The 16,043-nt window shown below is 40.3% G+C and overlaps 1 protein-coding gene across 1 annotated transcript; it reads right to left on the bottom strand.

Moving 5' to 3' along the window:
- Window positions 1-8,176: 8,176 nt before the first annotated feature.
- On the bottom strand, window positions 8,177-9,225 carry LOC100764419 (olfactory receptor 52H1). Its single transcript, XM_027408041.2, has one exon. It carries the CDS (start codon window positions 9,122-9,124, stop codon window positions 8,177-8,179), a length of 948 nt encoding a protein of 315 aa, XP_027263842.1. The 5' UTR covers window positions 9,125-9,225.
- Between the last annotated feature and the right edge of the window lie 6,818 nt (window positions 9,226-16,043).

The following is a 16,043-nucleotide window of genomic DNA, read 5'->3' as shown; positions in this document are numbered from 1 at the left end:
CACATCATTACCTCAAAACAAGAACTCACCTCACAGCCAAAGGGTGGGAGAGAGAGAGGGAGAAGGTGGGGCGATGTTTTTAAAAAGCAATCTTTCTGCTTGTTTGTTGTTTGCTTCAGTGTCTCTCACTATGTAGAGCAGTCTTGCTTTAAACTCTATAAAAACAAACACAGGCTGGCCTCAAATCCATGATCTTCCTACCTGAGTGCTATAATTACAAGTAAGTTCCACCATGCCTGGTTTAGAGTCCTTCATTTTTGACAACACAGTATCACACAAAATGAAATAAAACAAAGAAAGAAATACTTCAAGATCCTATATGTCAAACAGAGAGAAGGGTGAGGAACACAGAAGTAGAGGGCATTTGGGGCTGGGGATATGGCTCATTCAGTAGAGTGCTTGCCTAGCAAGAAGTCCTGGATTTGATCCCCAACCACATAAAACCAGGAATGGTGGCACAGGACTATAATCCCAACACCCAGGAGGTGGAGGCATGAGGATCAGGAGTTCACGAGCATCACTCTCTACACAGCAAGTTCAAAGTCAGATAGAACTACATTAGACCTTCTCAAAAGAGAGGGAGAGAGAAGAACAAAGAAAAGAGGGTCAAGGAGATGGCTCAAAGGTGAGGGAGCTTGCTGCCAAGCCTGACAACATCACTCATGCTCCCCCCCACCCAAACATACACAAATAAATAAATGAATTCTTTTTAGTTTAATAAAAGAAAAGATAAAAGAAAGCACTTGAGGAAATTCAAAGGTGAATTAGGTAGGGCCGGCGATTATACAGAGTCAGATGTGTCAAACAGACATGCCAAAAATATTATGAAAACAATATTGGTAAAGACTATGTGCAGTGGAACAGAAAGCCAGGCTCCAGAATTAACTTTAATCCTGCTTCCAAGATTTTAGCCATGTGGATTTGGAAAGCTATCTGAAATCTATAATTCTTAGACTCTTCACTTTCAAAAGGATCTGACGTCTCTAATTCTTCTGGTTTATGTTATGACGACATGAAACATGCCTCCCAAATACACAGTCAGGAGCACAGGCAACTTGTAGTAAGCTTTGCTCCCTTTTCGGATTGTATGTACTTCATCATGAATGCTTATCATTAGCTGTTGAAAAAAGACCACTGGATAAAAAATGAACAAGCGCATCTCGGCATACACATGCTCCTACACACTTGACTCTGCATTTTAGGTCACCTCTGTGTCCCAACACAGAAGTAGCCTGAACAACACCAAGTGTGGCCATGCTTAACTCAGCTACATTGATTGTCCATCTGGTTTAATTTTTTCATGTCCATTCAATGAAGCAATAACACAAGCACTAGTAAGGAGGCCTCAGTTTATAACAGGGGTGTTGCTTAAGGAAGAACATTCTTGTGTCGGCATCATGGTTTCTAGACAATGGAGCAACGGGCTTTTCATTTACCCTCCCCTCCCCAAATCCTACTTGCAGTCTAACCCATTCAAAGAACCAGCACTCACCTAATCTTGGGAATCAGGCCAAAGAGAAAGAAGAAAGTATGCTGGACAGATACACAGAAAATCTACAAGCAGGGAAAAAATCACAAGTGGAGAAGGAAGGGACTTCCAAGAGGTTGCTTCCATGCCCTTTTATGTTATTTGGTCAGTGTTCAATGTGGAAAAGAAACAAATAGGCAGCGCCTAAGGGACACCTATGCTGTCTCCTCTCAGTCTCAAAGGAAGGAGACAGAGATGTTTCTATTAACCCTACATATGCCATTGATGCTAGGAGCGGGCTGCATTTTTGTTTGGGATTTGCTTATACATGTTACGGTATGTATGTGGAAGGAAGTCACATCTGGAAGTCTGTCTGTCAGACCTCCTGGGTTGGAGAACTTAGGATGATGTTCTAGATCTCCCTGTAATAATAAGGACAATTAGAATAAACCTGTGCCACCAGGTTATTTTTCATCTATTTGGAGAAATACAAAGAAAACCACATAAAAAAAAGGGATGGGGGAGCTGAAGAGATGTCTCAGGGTTTAAAATCACTGGCTGCTCTTCCAGAGGACCCAGGTTTGAATGTCATCACCCATATGGCAAATCACAACCATCTGTAACTCCAGTTCTAGGGGATCCAACACCCTCTTCTGGCCTCTGTAGGCATGAGGCGTGCATGTGGTGCAAAGACATGCCCACAGGCAAAAAACACATAAATTACATAAATAAATCTAAAACAAATAATTAAAAGATTGTGTGGGGGCTGGAGAGATGTCTCAGCTGTTAAGAGCATTGATGCTCTTCCAGAGGACCCCAGTTTGATTCCCAGCACCCACGTGGCAGCTCACAACTGTCTGAAACTCCAGTTTCATGGCAAAATACCAATGCACATAAAAAATAAAAATAAATTTTAAAAAAGATGATCTGACTCCCACTTTTGTCTCTCTGTATACTGTCCATGCTATAGGCAGACTGTGTATCTGACTACACCATTTCCTAACTGAAGTTTTTCTTTTACTCCCACCTCAGAGTCCAACCATCTGCTGTCTCATCTTCCTTTAATCACCTATCCAGACCTTTATGTCATTGCCATATTTTCACTACTGAAACTCAACTCAGACTGCTGCTTCATTGTAAATGCTATAAATAAAAATAGTACATCTATTAAAATACATTTCTAGTGAGAAGATAATTAGGTCAGACTATTGATACTGTTAAGAATTCCTAAAAGCTGAGCCAGGTGATGGTGGCACATGCCTTTAATCCCAGAACTCAGGAGGCAGAGGCAGGGGGATCTTTGTGAGTTCAAGAACAACCTGGTCTACAGAGTGAGTCCAGGACAGCCAGGGCTACAGAGAGAAACCCTGTCTTGAAAAACATATATATAAACATATATATATATATGTATATATATATATATGGAATATATATATAGTCCTAAAAGCTCAAGTCTCAAATTTACTTATTTACACATTTATTCATTCATTATTCATTTTTATTAAAGAGGCTTTTATTATTGCCCAATTCTAATGGCCATGTTAACTTCCCTAAGTTTGGTGAGCCTACTACCAATAGCTCTGTTATATCTAAAAATATATTCAACAAGAAATGTAAAATGTGGAGTATAAAATTGCTAATTTGCAGTTGTGTAATTTGGTCTCCTTATGGTACTCCTAACAGTGGGAGCAGGGGCTGTCTCTGACTCTGTTGCCTGCTTTTGTGACCCTTTCCTCCTAGCAGATTGCCTTATCCAGTCTTAATAGCAGATGAGGTGCCTAAGATCACTGCAACTACCATGGCTGGCAGATATCCATGGGAGACCCACCCTTTCTGAAGAAAAAAAAGGAGGAGTGAATAGTGAAGATAAGAGGTAGGAGGGGCTGGAAGGGGAGGAGGGTGGGGAAACATTGGTCAGATGTACAAACAAAAATAAATAAGTAAATTAAAAGAAATTGCTAATTTGTTTTCCTTCAGTGTTTTTCTCTGTGTGCATGCTGTGTGTGTGTGTGTGTGTGTGTGTGTGTGTGTGTGTGTGTGTGTGGTATACATGTGTATGAGTGGTATACATGTGTATACATGCATGTTTACATGTGTGAGCACTTGCCTATGGAAGCCTAAGGTTGATATCATGAATCACCCTTAATTACTCTTCCACTTCATTTGTCAAGGCAGGGTCTCTCAATCAAACACAGAACCCACAGATATGGCTAGTATCACTAGCCAGCTTTTTCCTGGGAATCCTGTCTGAAGTTGGAATTGCAGGCAAACCACACAACCACCCAACATTTACATTGGTTGAGAGGGTTCAAACCCTGGTCCTCACACTTGTACACCAAGCACTTTAGTCACTGAACCATCTCCTGACACATTTTTAACTTTAATTGAGTCTCCTTCTGGTTAGACACAGAATATTACCAATAATTAGATTTTAAAATGTATCTTTTCAGTATTCAATATAGCAAAACTGATTATTTAAATGTCAATCAAATATAAAGGATTAGAAATACACTGTAAGTCAATTTTTTCTGGACTATCTTGTACGAAGAACAAGGTAGGTTTAAGACTCAGACATTTCTGATTCTTCTCTTTGACTTCTCTATGCCTTCATAAAATAGTCAATGTTCTTTCTTTTCCACCTGGTTACAACATCAGGTCACACTAAAGTCAGAGCCTAATTCTTTCACTAGAACCTGAGGGTGCTGGTAAATCTTCACGGTTTTCACTAAACTAAAATAAGCATTTGCTCCAATGTCCTACTCTATTTATTTGTAATTCACATCTTCAAAATATGCCATCTAATATTCTCCCCTTATTAAATAATGTTAAGAAGCAATTACACATCAATATAATTCTCTTAGCATGGTCAAGGAATGGCACCATGACAGGCAGCTGACCCTGCTCTTTCATTGTCTTGGAAGAGTTCCTATAAAATAAAATATCTTAAAATGGAAGGCCCTACAATTCAATTACCTGTATTGTATTCAGAAATTTATTTAATTTGAAACTTTGTTACTATTTTTGATGGCTAGGCACCCAAAAGACTAAAATGGCAGTTTCCTTATGTCTAATTTACTCTTGCATGTTTTAAAGATTATTTGGGCCAATTACTAAGGTTGGCCAATTACTTGAGCTCTAATTTAGCTTTTGTTTTGTTTTTACCATATGGCAATTAAGTTCTAAAAGATGCCTTAGACCCATCATCCCATGGGAAAATATTCTTTTTTATGTTTTTTATATAAGTATGTTTTTATTTATTTTTTTATTTGACCCTTCTAATAATCCATGGGAAAATATTAGAATTTGATTTTAGTCTACTATTATCAGAACTGTTTCCTTTATTTTCCAGTGACCTCATTCCTATTTATGTTTGTCTCTTTCTTTTTTTTTCCAACTTCTTTTATTTGAATTGGGAACAGGATTGTTTTACATGACAATCCCATTTCCCTTCTCCCACCCTTCCTCCCCTACCGCCCCCCCCCACTAAAACCTTATCTGTCACATATCTTCTCTGCTCCCCTGGATGGTGAGGCCTTCCAAAGGGTGTCATCAGAGTCTTTCATTTCCTTTGGGATAGGGCCTAAGCCCACCCCCGTGTGTCTTGGCTCAGGGAGTATTCCTCTATATGGACTGGGCTCCCAAAGTCCACATTCTAACTTTTCATTTCTTTATCTTTTTCCTTTTCTATGTGTGTGAGCACTTTGCCTGCATATATGTATGTGTTCCATGTCCATACCCTCCAGAAGGCTGAAGAAGATGTTACAGATGGTTGTGAGCTGTCACTTGGGTGCTGAGACTCAAATCCAGGTCCTCTAGAAGAGAAGTGTTCTCAACTGTTGAGTTATCTCTGGTATCTCTTTTCTTTTCAAATAAAATTTTAGCATTATCCTAGCCCCCTCATACAAAAAAAAATCTATGATGTTGATTTAATAATTTCATTAAGATTTTTCTTTTCATTTATTTGATAAATGTTGCCTATGCACCTGGTAGATAACAGGACACATAACTGATGTTATTTAGAAATTAATAATTACCACCGTATTAAAACACTAGAAAATTATTCCAGCAAAATGGTTCAGCAGCTAGAGGTGCTAGCCTCCAAGTCAGAAAGTATAAGGGCCAAGAGACCAGCTCCAGCCCCAACCCAGGTTTCCAAAGGTAAAATACTTCTCAGGAGCAAAGGAGTGGGCAAAAGATTTCTATAGTAACTTCCATAGCACAATCTGAGGGTCGTGCTCTTTATTTCATGTGCTCTTTATCATTCTGTTCCTGCTCTAATAATCCTGTCCAACTTCTAACTTCTCCATACTTCTTTTTTTAAGATTTATTTCTTAATTATGTGTATAGCATTCTGCATCTATGTATACCTACACAACAGAAGAGGGCACCCAATCTCATTATAGATGGCTGTGAGCCACCATGTGGTTGCTGGGACTCGAACTCAGGACCTCTGGAAGAGCAGTCAGTGCTCTTAACTGCTGAGCCATCTCTCCAGCCCCCTCCATGCTTCTTCTTATAGCTTCTTCTTCTCCTATTCTGAAAGTTCTTCTCCTACAGGAGCCTTCAAGCTATAAGGAAATCACAAGAGTTGTTTCTCATTAGTCAAGAGCACATTCCTAACGCAAGAAATAAGGAGCTGGGCTGCTTACCATGACAACACAAAGATCCATAGAAGCAAAGCAGGGGTAGGGGCACAATGCCAGATGATAGTAGACTGACAAGTGAAGAATTGGCATGCTTTTCTTAGTAACCTTGGTTGGACATCCGTGGTTCTGACCTTGTACATAGCTGGATGGTTTCAAACTTATGAACTATTTACAAAAGGCCTTTAGTCTAATTTGAGCTTGCTGAGGTGAAAGTAAGCTAGTTATGTGCAGTTAGTCTAAGCAAAAGAACAAGGCAGGCAGGCTGGAGAGATGCCTCAGCGGTTAAGAGCACCGACTGCTCTTCCAGAGGGTCTGAGTTCAATTCCCAGCAACCACATGGTGGCTCACAACCATCCATTATGAGATCTGGTGCCCTCTTCCTGTGTGCAGATATACAAGGAAGCAGAATGTTATATACATAATAAATAAATAAAATCTTTTAAAAAAATCGGGCTGGAGATATGGCTCAGAGGTTAAGAACACAGACTGCTCTTCCAAAGGTCCTGAGTTTAATTCCCAGCAACCACATGGTGGCTCACAACCATCCGTTATGAGATCTGGTGCCCTCTTCTGATATGGAAGCAGAATGTTGTATACATAATAAATAAAATAAAATCTTTAAAAAAAAGATCTGGTGCCCTCTTCTGGTGTGCAGATATACATGGATGCAGAATGTTGTATACATAATAAATAAAATCTTTAAAAAAAAATAAAAATAGAACAAGACAGGCTTTTCCGTGTCCACAGTCCTTGTGGGACAAATAGATCCAGTTATGAAGCATTTCTCAGTATATATTCTATATATCAAAACTATATAGCTAAATGAAAAGTCATCCCCTTGACCACTGACAGAAATGTGTGCACAGCAGATGGAATATTTGCATGAGATAAACACACATACAGTGGGGAAAAATCCCAAGGCTATCCTAGGGAAGAAGTGAATCGGCATATGAGAGAAATTACAGATTCTGGAATCCGGTTTTCAGAGTCAATGGTCCTGTAAGCCTTGTTAAACAGGAGTATCTCTTTCAGAGTCTGGTGAGTCCACACCTGAAATATCAATTGCCATATGCTGTATATCTCCATGGCCTCTGACAAGAAAGCTTGAGTTTCAGTCCCAAAACCTACATGGTGGAAAGAGAGGACTAACTTCCTCACAAGTTGTCTCTTGCCTCCATGTGAAAGCTGTGGCATTTATGTGCCTAAATGCATATACATACACATACATAACACATGCATGCACAGGCACACAAATACAAACAAATATAATTTTTTAAAGATTTTATTTATTTATATACACCATTCTGCTTCCAAGTATATCTGCACACCAGAAGAGGGCACCAGATCTCATTAACGGATGGTTGTCAGCCACCATGTGGTTGCTGGGAATGAAACTCAGGACTTGTGGAAGAGCAGCCAGTGCTCTTAACCTCTAAGCCATCTCTCCAGCCCACAAATATAATTTTTTAAATCTAAAAGCTACAGTAACAACACTAATTTCCTACCTTACTATGACATAAGAACACACAATTAAGCTGTATGTAAAAATAAATTCCTCAGACATATTTTAAGTGAAAATGGGATATAATAATTTTATTTTTCTAATCAAATCCCTTTTTTTTTTTTTGGTTTTTCAAAACATGGTTTCTCTGTGTAACCTGAAACTCATGTTACAGACCAGACTAGCCTCGAACTCACAGAGATCTGCCTGCCACTGCCCCCCAAGTGCTGGAATTAAAGGTATGCACTAACACCCAGCTTTAAATAAATCTTTATTACTTGGCACAACCAAAGAGAATTGCAATATTCTTATTTAAGATAAGCCGTTTGTTTTCAGAAGTGAAATAAATATCTTTTATCTCCTAATCTCTGAACTTCTTTTCCTAAAACTAAAATGGTTCAGTAGGCTTCTGCATGAAATAATTAAGAAGGCAAAAATCCCAATTCTGATTAGGAAGAATAGTTCCATGTATCCTCTCCTGAAAGCCAATGGTTATAAGTTCAGCCTTTTACCTACTATACTTTATAAACTGGCCCCCAGGTCCAAGACTTCAGGCATCTGTCACTGGGACCATTTGGGAAAGAGCAGAAGAATAGCTTTATCCCGTATCTGCTTGGTCTTCACTCCGTAGACAACAGGGTTGAGTGCAGGTGGGATAATTACATACAGGTTGGCAAACATAATGTGGAAAGTACGAGGGACATTGTGTCCAAATCGATGAGCAAGGATGGAGAAGAATGCCGGTATATAGAACATGAGAATGACACAAACATGAGAACCACAGGTGCCCAGGGCCTTCTGGCGTGCATCTCGGGAGGGAAGACGAAAAACAGCACATAGGATGAGAGTGTAGGAGATGGCAATGAGGACCACATCTGTAATCACTGTCATGATAGGAACACAAAATCCATACCAGATGTTGATGGAGATATCTGCACATGCCAGCCGGGCAACACCAATGTGTTCACAGTAGGTATGGGCAATGACGTGTGTCCTGCAGAAGGGTAGGCGATTCACAAGAAAAACACATGGGACAAAAACACAGAAACTTCGGAAAGAAATTCCTACAGCAATTTTGACAACAGCTTTGGGCGTGAGAATAGTGGTATATCTCAAGGGTGAGCAGATGGCCACATAGCGGTCAAATGCCATGGCCAGCAAGATAGCTGAGTCCAAGACAAAGCTGTAATGCAGAAAGAATAACTGGGTCAGACAGCCAGGAAAACTGATTTCCTGAGGACCAAACCAGAAGATGCTAAGGGTCTTGGGGACACAGGTTGTAGACAATATGAGGTCAGTCGTGGCCAACATGGAAAGGAAGAAGAACATGGGGGAATGAAGACTGTTTTCCACTGCGATGAGGTAGAGAAGAAGGCCGTTGCCCACAATGGCCACCAAATAGATAAAGCAGAAAGGGATGCTGATCCAGACATGGTACTGCTCAAGTCCAGGGATGCCTGAGAGGGTGAAAGGGCCAGTGTTGTAGCTACTCATGTTGTGCATGACCATTGAGATCTGAAGAATAGCCTTTCTATCCTAAAAGCAAATGTGTATTATAAGCATGAGGCATTGTGTAGTAACTCTTCCTCCTCAACTTCCTTGGAACTGGTTCTCTTCCCTATATTTGAGAAAAGAAAATCAGATTACTATTAGGAGCAATACTGGTGGGCAGGAAGATGGCTCCATGATTAAAAGCACTGGCTGCTCTTCCACTGGTTCAATTTCTGACACCCATTGCTGTGAGTGTCGTGGCTCACAGCTAAATCCAGTCCCAGGGAGACTGACACCCTCTTCTGACCTTTGTGGGCACCAGGCACACACATAATACACATATATACATTCAGGCAAAACACTGACAGAAAAAAAAAATAATAAATGCCCCAAAAGGAGAGCAATTCTCATGACTTTGAGAAAGAGCCATCAGATTCCTGGTGTTAATTCTCAAGTTTCTTCAGAAACCAAATCAGAGAGAAATAACTTGTCTAATTTATAAACTACTAATCCTATTTAAATGACTGAGTTTTCTCTGAGTCTATATAATTCATTGTTGTATGGATGTGTTTAGGGGAAAGTGCTCTAACTGCATACAGGAACAGGGATACACTAAAGAGACTGTCTCACTACTGGGAACATGAGGTAATTAGCAATTTTGGATACCTACTACACTCCAACATCTCTTATGTGTTATCTTATTTAGAAGACCCTCATTAAAAATGAATTTTGTCTTTTTACTTTCGTTTTGTTTTGAGAAACCGAACATCTGTGAAGTCATCTATCTGGCAAGGAAAATCTCATCTTGAGTAACTGGCAGTGGCAAGATATTTGATTCCATGACCAGCACTCTTTCATGGTGCTATCCTTTACCAGGTGATGCCTGCAGACGCTGTGAAATGCTGATGACTCACAAGAGATATGAAGCTGTAGAAAGAACAGTAATATACAGAAGCGAGATTTGTCCAAACACCAACACCACACCAGTTTCCATCACTATCCTCCAAGCCTGAGACTTTCAGACCAACACATTCTGAGACGGGGTTACCTCCTCATGGAGAACAAGATGTGAAGCTGGGCCTCCATCTACCCCTTAAGGATGAAGGAAGAAAATCTGTAAGAATTAATCCAATTGTACTTTTTAAAAATAATGCTGGGAGGACCTCTAGTGGATGAAATGCAGAATTTAATTTTTTTGTTGTTTTTCAAGACAGGGTTTCTCTGTGTAATTTTGGAGCCTATCCTGGCCTTGAACTCACAGAGATCCTCCTGCCTCTGCCTCCCAAGTGCTGGGATTAAAGGCATGTGTCACCAATGCCAGCACAGAATTTAATTATTCTAAACCCTGAGTCAAAGTAGAAACAAAGAAACTTGGTAAGATTTGAGAATTTTCAGTGTTTGACAATTGAAAAATCTTAACATGAAGCCACTTTTGTAACTCTCCTAAAAGTCTTCTAAGAAGGCTGGGGACCTGACTCAGATGGTATAGTGCTTGCCTAGCCTGTTGGAAGCCATGGCTATTATAAAAGCATTGCATACATCCTGGATGCCATCATGTTCCTGTAATCCCAGCACTGAAGAGGATCAGAAGTTAAGGCCATCTGGGGGTAAATAGATACACCATATTATCATGCATAGTTTACAAATGTAGAAAGTAAATCAGAGAAATAACTCTTCAAAAGCTACACAATGGCTGGGCAGTGATGGCGAATACTTTTAATCCCAGCACTCGGATGGCAAAGGTAGGTGGATCTTTGTGAGTTTGAGGCCAGCCTGGTCTACAGAGTGAGTGCCAGGACTGTTTCACAGAGAAACCCTGTCCAAAAATAAAAAGCTACACAATAAGTATAAAATACATATGAGAGTCAAACACCAAATCTTAAAACTTCTATGTACATAAGCAAAATTCATGATGGAGCTAGCAAGCTCTGTGGAGAACAGAAAGCACATGATGTCAGCATAGCAATAGACTGTGACCCAACTCCAGAGCCACAGTTTGAAGCACTGTAATTCAAAGCTGATCAGAGGTCGAAGCAGATGACACGGCTGTGCAAACACAGTGAAGTACATTTTCTGTCCATGCCCTTTTTTTCTTTTTTCTTTTTGGGTTTTCTAGACAGAGTTTCTCTGTATAACAGCCCTAGCTGTCCTGATACTAGCTTTGTAGATCAGGGTGGCCTCTAACTCACAGACATCCACTTGCTTCCACCTCTGGAGTGCTGGGACTAAAGGCATGCACCACCACTGCCCAGATCCATGCCCATTCTTAATGAGGCTGGGTGCCTATGTCTCCCTCGATGTAAAGTACTTCTCCTAGCCCTTCTCCTGCTTCTGGCAAAGCTGTGTTTCACTCATCACTTCAGCCTCAGACAAGCCTATTCCACTCCATGCACATAAAGGATACATCCCTGGAAATAGTTTCCAGATTCCCCTATCTTGCAAAGTAATATTTCTTCTTTTAGGAAATTCATAGTATTTATATTACTTTTTTAACATTTCTCTTCCTGGCTAGACTATAAGACAAAATCATGTGAATTTTGTTCATTTTTCATGTTATCTTCAATGTCTATACAACAGTGTCACTCAAGAACCTTTATAAACTGAATATCATTAATTAAGCCAAATAAAAAAGTGAATATTCTCATAGTCTTAAGTTTCCCCACAATAAATTTTCATACATTAAAACTGTATTACTTTCTATGTAAAGCAAAATAAGCCTACATAAATTGGAAGCCAGTATATGCCAAGCCACATACAAATGCTAAAAGCATTCATTAGCTATATAAGTAAGATCATAATTGTCATTTTATTGACACTTCCCAAGAGATTCTCACCAATAACATAGGACACTTTTAGGACAGATTGTCTTTGCCTATGCCTTTCATTTTGGCTTATGCCAGTGGCCATGTCAGAGGCGCTGGAGTCAGCAATGGAGCTTATGGGATACAGCCCAGTGAATGGCAAAGCTACTCTTGGTATATCCTGGAGAGGCATAGCTCCAGCTGGATTTTTTTCTACAATGCCCCTTGCTTCTGCTGTGCTTCCTTGTGTTTGCTGCTGCCGTGTTCCTGCTGTATTTGGCAAGTGTGATCACTATATGAAAGGATTCCACTGTATCTAGTACCGTGTGGTTTTTCCTTGGAAAAATCCCACCTTCTCACTGGGCAACTTACTTTGCAGATCATAATGAAGATGATTTTGTAAGAGTAATTACGACCAGTTAGATCTATGATTTAATGGGACTTTCTGAGTTAGCCTAAAAGATACAGGTTGTTAGGACAGTTAGTAAAGATGATTAGGGAAATGGTTTAGGTTTTTCTGCCAGTCGCTCCAATATGACACACAGAAAAGGCAAGAATGGGCTAAAAGTCACCTTCCCCTCTGTTAGACATGAGATTTGAAGACCATGAAAAGTAAGATCAAGGACACTTTATGCATTAAAGACCCATGAATTCTGCCTGTGGAAAAACAGGCTGATGATCAAGAAAGCAATTATGTCCCTACACCCAATGTCAGGCCTGAGTTCCTTGGTCATGTAACTTACAGAATTAATCACAGGCTTTGGTATGCACCTAGGAAAAAAAAACAAAGTTGTAAAAGAAAACTATCTGAACCTATTGTGTGTAAAGAAAAATAAGGAGCTAGCTGACCACTCATTTCAAGTTTCTCTAGAGTAGAAAATCAAAATCTGCTGCACTGAAACTGCAAACCGCTGCTTGCCAGTACAGAAGGAATGGCCGAAATCTACTTAGCTTGCCTAAAACTTGGTTAATCGGTAATAAAAGAATCATTGCTTTAGGGTGAAGATGTTATGGTGAGGAAATTAATACAAAGAAAAATATTTAACTACTGGGGGCTTTTTTGTTTTGTTTGTTTGGTTTTTGGTTTTTCGAGACAGGGTTTCTCTGTGTAGCTTTGGAGCCTATCCTGGCACTCGCTCTGGAGACCAGGCTGGCCTCAAACTCACAGAGATGCACCTGCCTCTGCCTCCCAAGTGCTGGGATTAAAGGTGTGTGCCACAAACACCCGGCACTACTGGGGGCTTTTAAGGAAAACATGTAACTTTTCATCTTACAGTGACTTCTTATATAGAGATTTTAAATTGTTTTTGGAAAATATATAACTTGTGGTTGTGAGGTAATCTTTTCTTGCTTAGAAATATCTGTCTTGTGTGGTATAAAAGGGATAAGGGAGGGCTGGAGAGATGGCTCAGAGGTTAAAAGCACTGACTGCTCCTCCAGAGGTCCTGAGTTCAATTCCCAGCAACCACATGTTGGCTCACAACCATCCATTATGAGACCTGGTGCCCTCTTCTGGTGTGCAGATATACATGGAAGCAGAATGTTGTATAATAAATAAATAAAATTTTAAAAAAGGGGGGGGAAATAAGGGAAAATGTAAATCAGGAAAACCAGCAGAGAGAAAAATAAAATGAAGAATTAAACTTCGGCCCTCAGAAAGAAGTTTCCTGTGTGTGAAGCAGTGCCGACTCCACACCTCCTTTCCAGTTCCTGTGACCTTCTCAAAGCTGCTCTTTAAGCAACAGGCTTAGCTGAAAGTCAGTCCAGGAAATGTTTCACTGCATGAAGCGTCCTACCAGTGTGTGGCAGCAAGTGCCTTGGTTTAGTCTATCTTGCTTAAGGTTGAGATATTTCCATATTCACAGCTTTACTGCCTAACTTTAAAGTTCAATTGCTGTAAAACACTAACTACCCTAAATTGATCATATGTAAAGCACATCACACTGACTTTTGTTGCCAGAGAGCCCGTCTACCATCCTTTCCACCCCACTTCTGCCCTTATTCGTCACTATAATTAATGGATGGATAAAATGAACGGGTGAACATTGAATGGAGTGGAAATGTACATTATAATGATACATATGCCCAGATACACACAGACTCAAAATTTAGTCACAGTACAGCAAAGAGAACGGCTTAAAAAATCCAGTGTAGATGAATATGGTGACCTATAATCTGAGTTCTTGGAAGGTTGCCACAAGTTTAAGGCCAGCCTGGACCAAGTAGTGAGTTCCAGACCTATAATACAGAGTAAGACACTGTCTCATAAACCATAAGTAAAGTAAAATACATGATAATTTAAAAATAACCTTTAGAGCTAAGTTGGATAAGAGTTTGATCTGTTTCCTACTTCTGTTATATTGAGCACATGATTTAATATCCCCAGAATGCTTTTTCTTCACAGAAGTAGGGAACTTATAAGCTCTTAATAGAAGTGCACTGCTTACAAGCTGTTAATAAACAGCAAAGTTTAGGGCATGCAAATGGCTCAAGACACCTGCCACCTGAGTTCAGTCCCCAGCATCTCCACATAAGGTGGAAGAAAAGAATTGATGCCACAAGTCATCCTCTGGCCTCCATATGCGTGCTGTGACACCTGTAACACACATATGTCACCCTCTCTCACCGCACCCCTCCCTCTCTCTTTCCGTCTCTCCCTCTCTTTCTCTATCTCTCTCTCTCTCTCTCCTATACACACACATAAACACACAAATACATAATAAATAAAATTTTAATGAATAATGAACTGTTATGAAATACTTTTATTATTACAGGCATATGCTAATATGCATGGATATTAGAAACCCTGGAAATTCATAAAAGCCTCAGAGCAGAGTCAGAATCCATCCTTCTGGATCCAAGCTCTCTATCCAGCCTCATCATTCCTCTACTCCACTTATCCACAGTCATTCCATTCTCTGATACCTGATAATCAGACCCCCAGCCTTGAAGACTTACAGAAAGTAGACTAGACTCATCCTTATGTTTGTTAGCCTTCTTCTGCTGCTCGCTGCCTTAGCTTCCACAACTTGACTCACTTTGGCTTGCCAATCTTGCCTTCCTTGTCCAAACCCAACACTTCCCAAACTCCAGATTCTTGATGAGGACTGAAGGACAAAGAAAAAGTAGGTCTACTTAAAGGAAATCCTCTTACTCTTCTTCCTAGACCTTCAGAGAGGGCTGCTCTGAGCTTGCAGGCCCCTGAAGGACCGTACACATGAACCTTAGCAGTGAATTGGGGATTGCACAGATACCCATCCCAAGGGTGAGACTGGTAAGGGACTGAGGTCCCAAAGGTTGAGGTGCACTGAGTCCCCACTGCAGTCTCAGCTCTTCCAGGACAGGTGGCATCCTGAGAGAAGAAAGTCCCAGGAGAATTTCAAACTATGCCTTCTCCACTGCCCAATACAACAACCTTCAGGGGGCTCTGTGTGTCATCTGCTTGTTTTGAAATAGTTAGTATTTCTGTGCCTACCTTCTCACACATGATGTGTCTATAGCTCTGTAGAGTTATAAAACAAGATGGAGAAGGAAAAAAAGGTAATAGTGGTTTTCTAATTCCTTCTTCCTTTCTTCCATTCTTTCTTTCTTTCTTTTGGTTTTTTGAGACAGGGTTTCTCTGTGTAGCTTTGGAGCCTGTCCTGGAACTTGCTAGGGGAGATCAGGCTGACCTCTAACTCACAGAGATCCTCCTGCCTCTGCCTCAGAGTGCTGGTATCAAAAGCATGCACCACCAATGCCCAGCTGGTTTTCTTTTTTTGTTTGTGTGTTTGTTTGTTTGTTTTTGGTTTTTTCGAGACAGGGTTTCTCTGTGGCTTTGGAGGCTGTCCTGGAACTAGCTCTTGTAGACCAGGCTGGTCTCGAACTCACAGAGATCTGCCTGCCTCTGCCTCCTGGGTGCTGGGACAAAAGGCGTGCACCACCACTGCCCAGCTATAGATCAAAATTTATCCTAGGCAAAATTCTTTCTTTAATACAACATTTTCAAAGCTGACTTCTAGGTCAAATCTTTAATTACCTACCCAAATTAGAAAAAAAAATCAACAGCAATGAAAAAATTTTTTCAGTCAAGTCATCATCATACTGGCAGCTTAAAATAAGTATAGTAGAAATATGTTCACCTTGGCACTCAGAAA

Source organism: Cricetulus griseus, chromosome 3, assembly GCF_003668045.3.
Source record: "Cricetulus griseus strain 17A/GY chromosome 3, alternate assembly CriGri-PICRH-1.0, whole genome shotgun sequence".
Taxonomy (NCBI): Eukaryota; Metazoa; Chordata; class Mammalia; order Rodentia; family Cricetidae; genus Cricetulus; species Cricetulus griseus.
The sequence above is the reverse complement of the archived record's forward strand: the minus strand, read 5'-3'. Positions and strand labels throughout refer to the sequence as shown.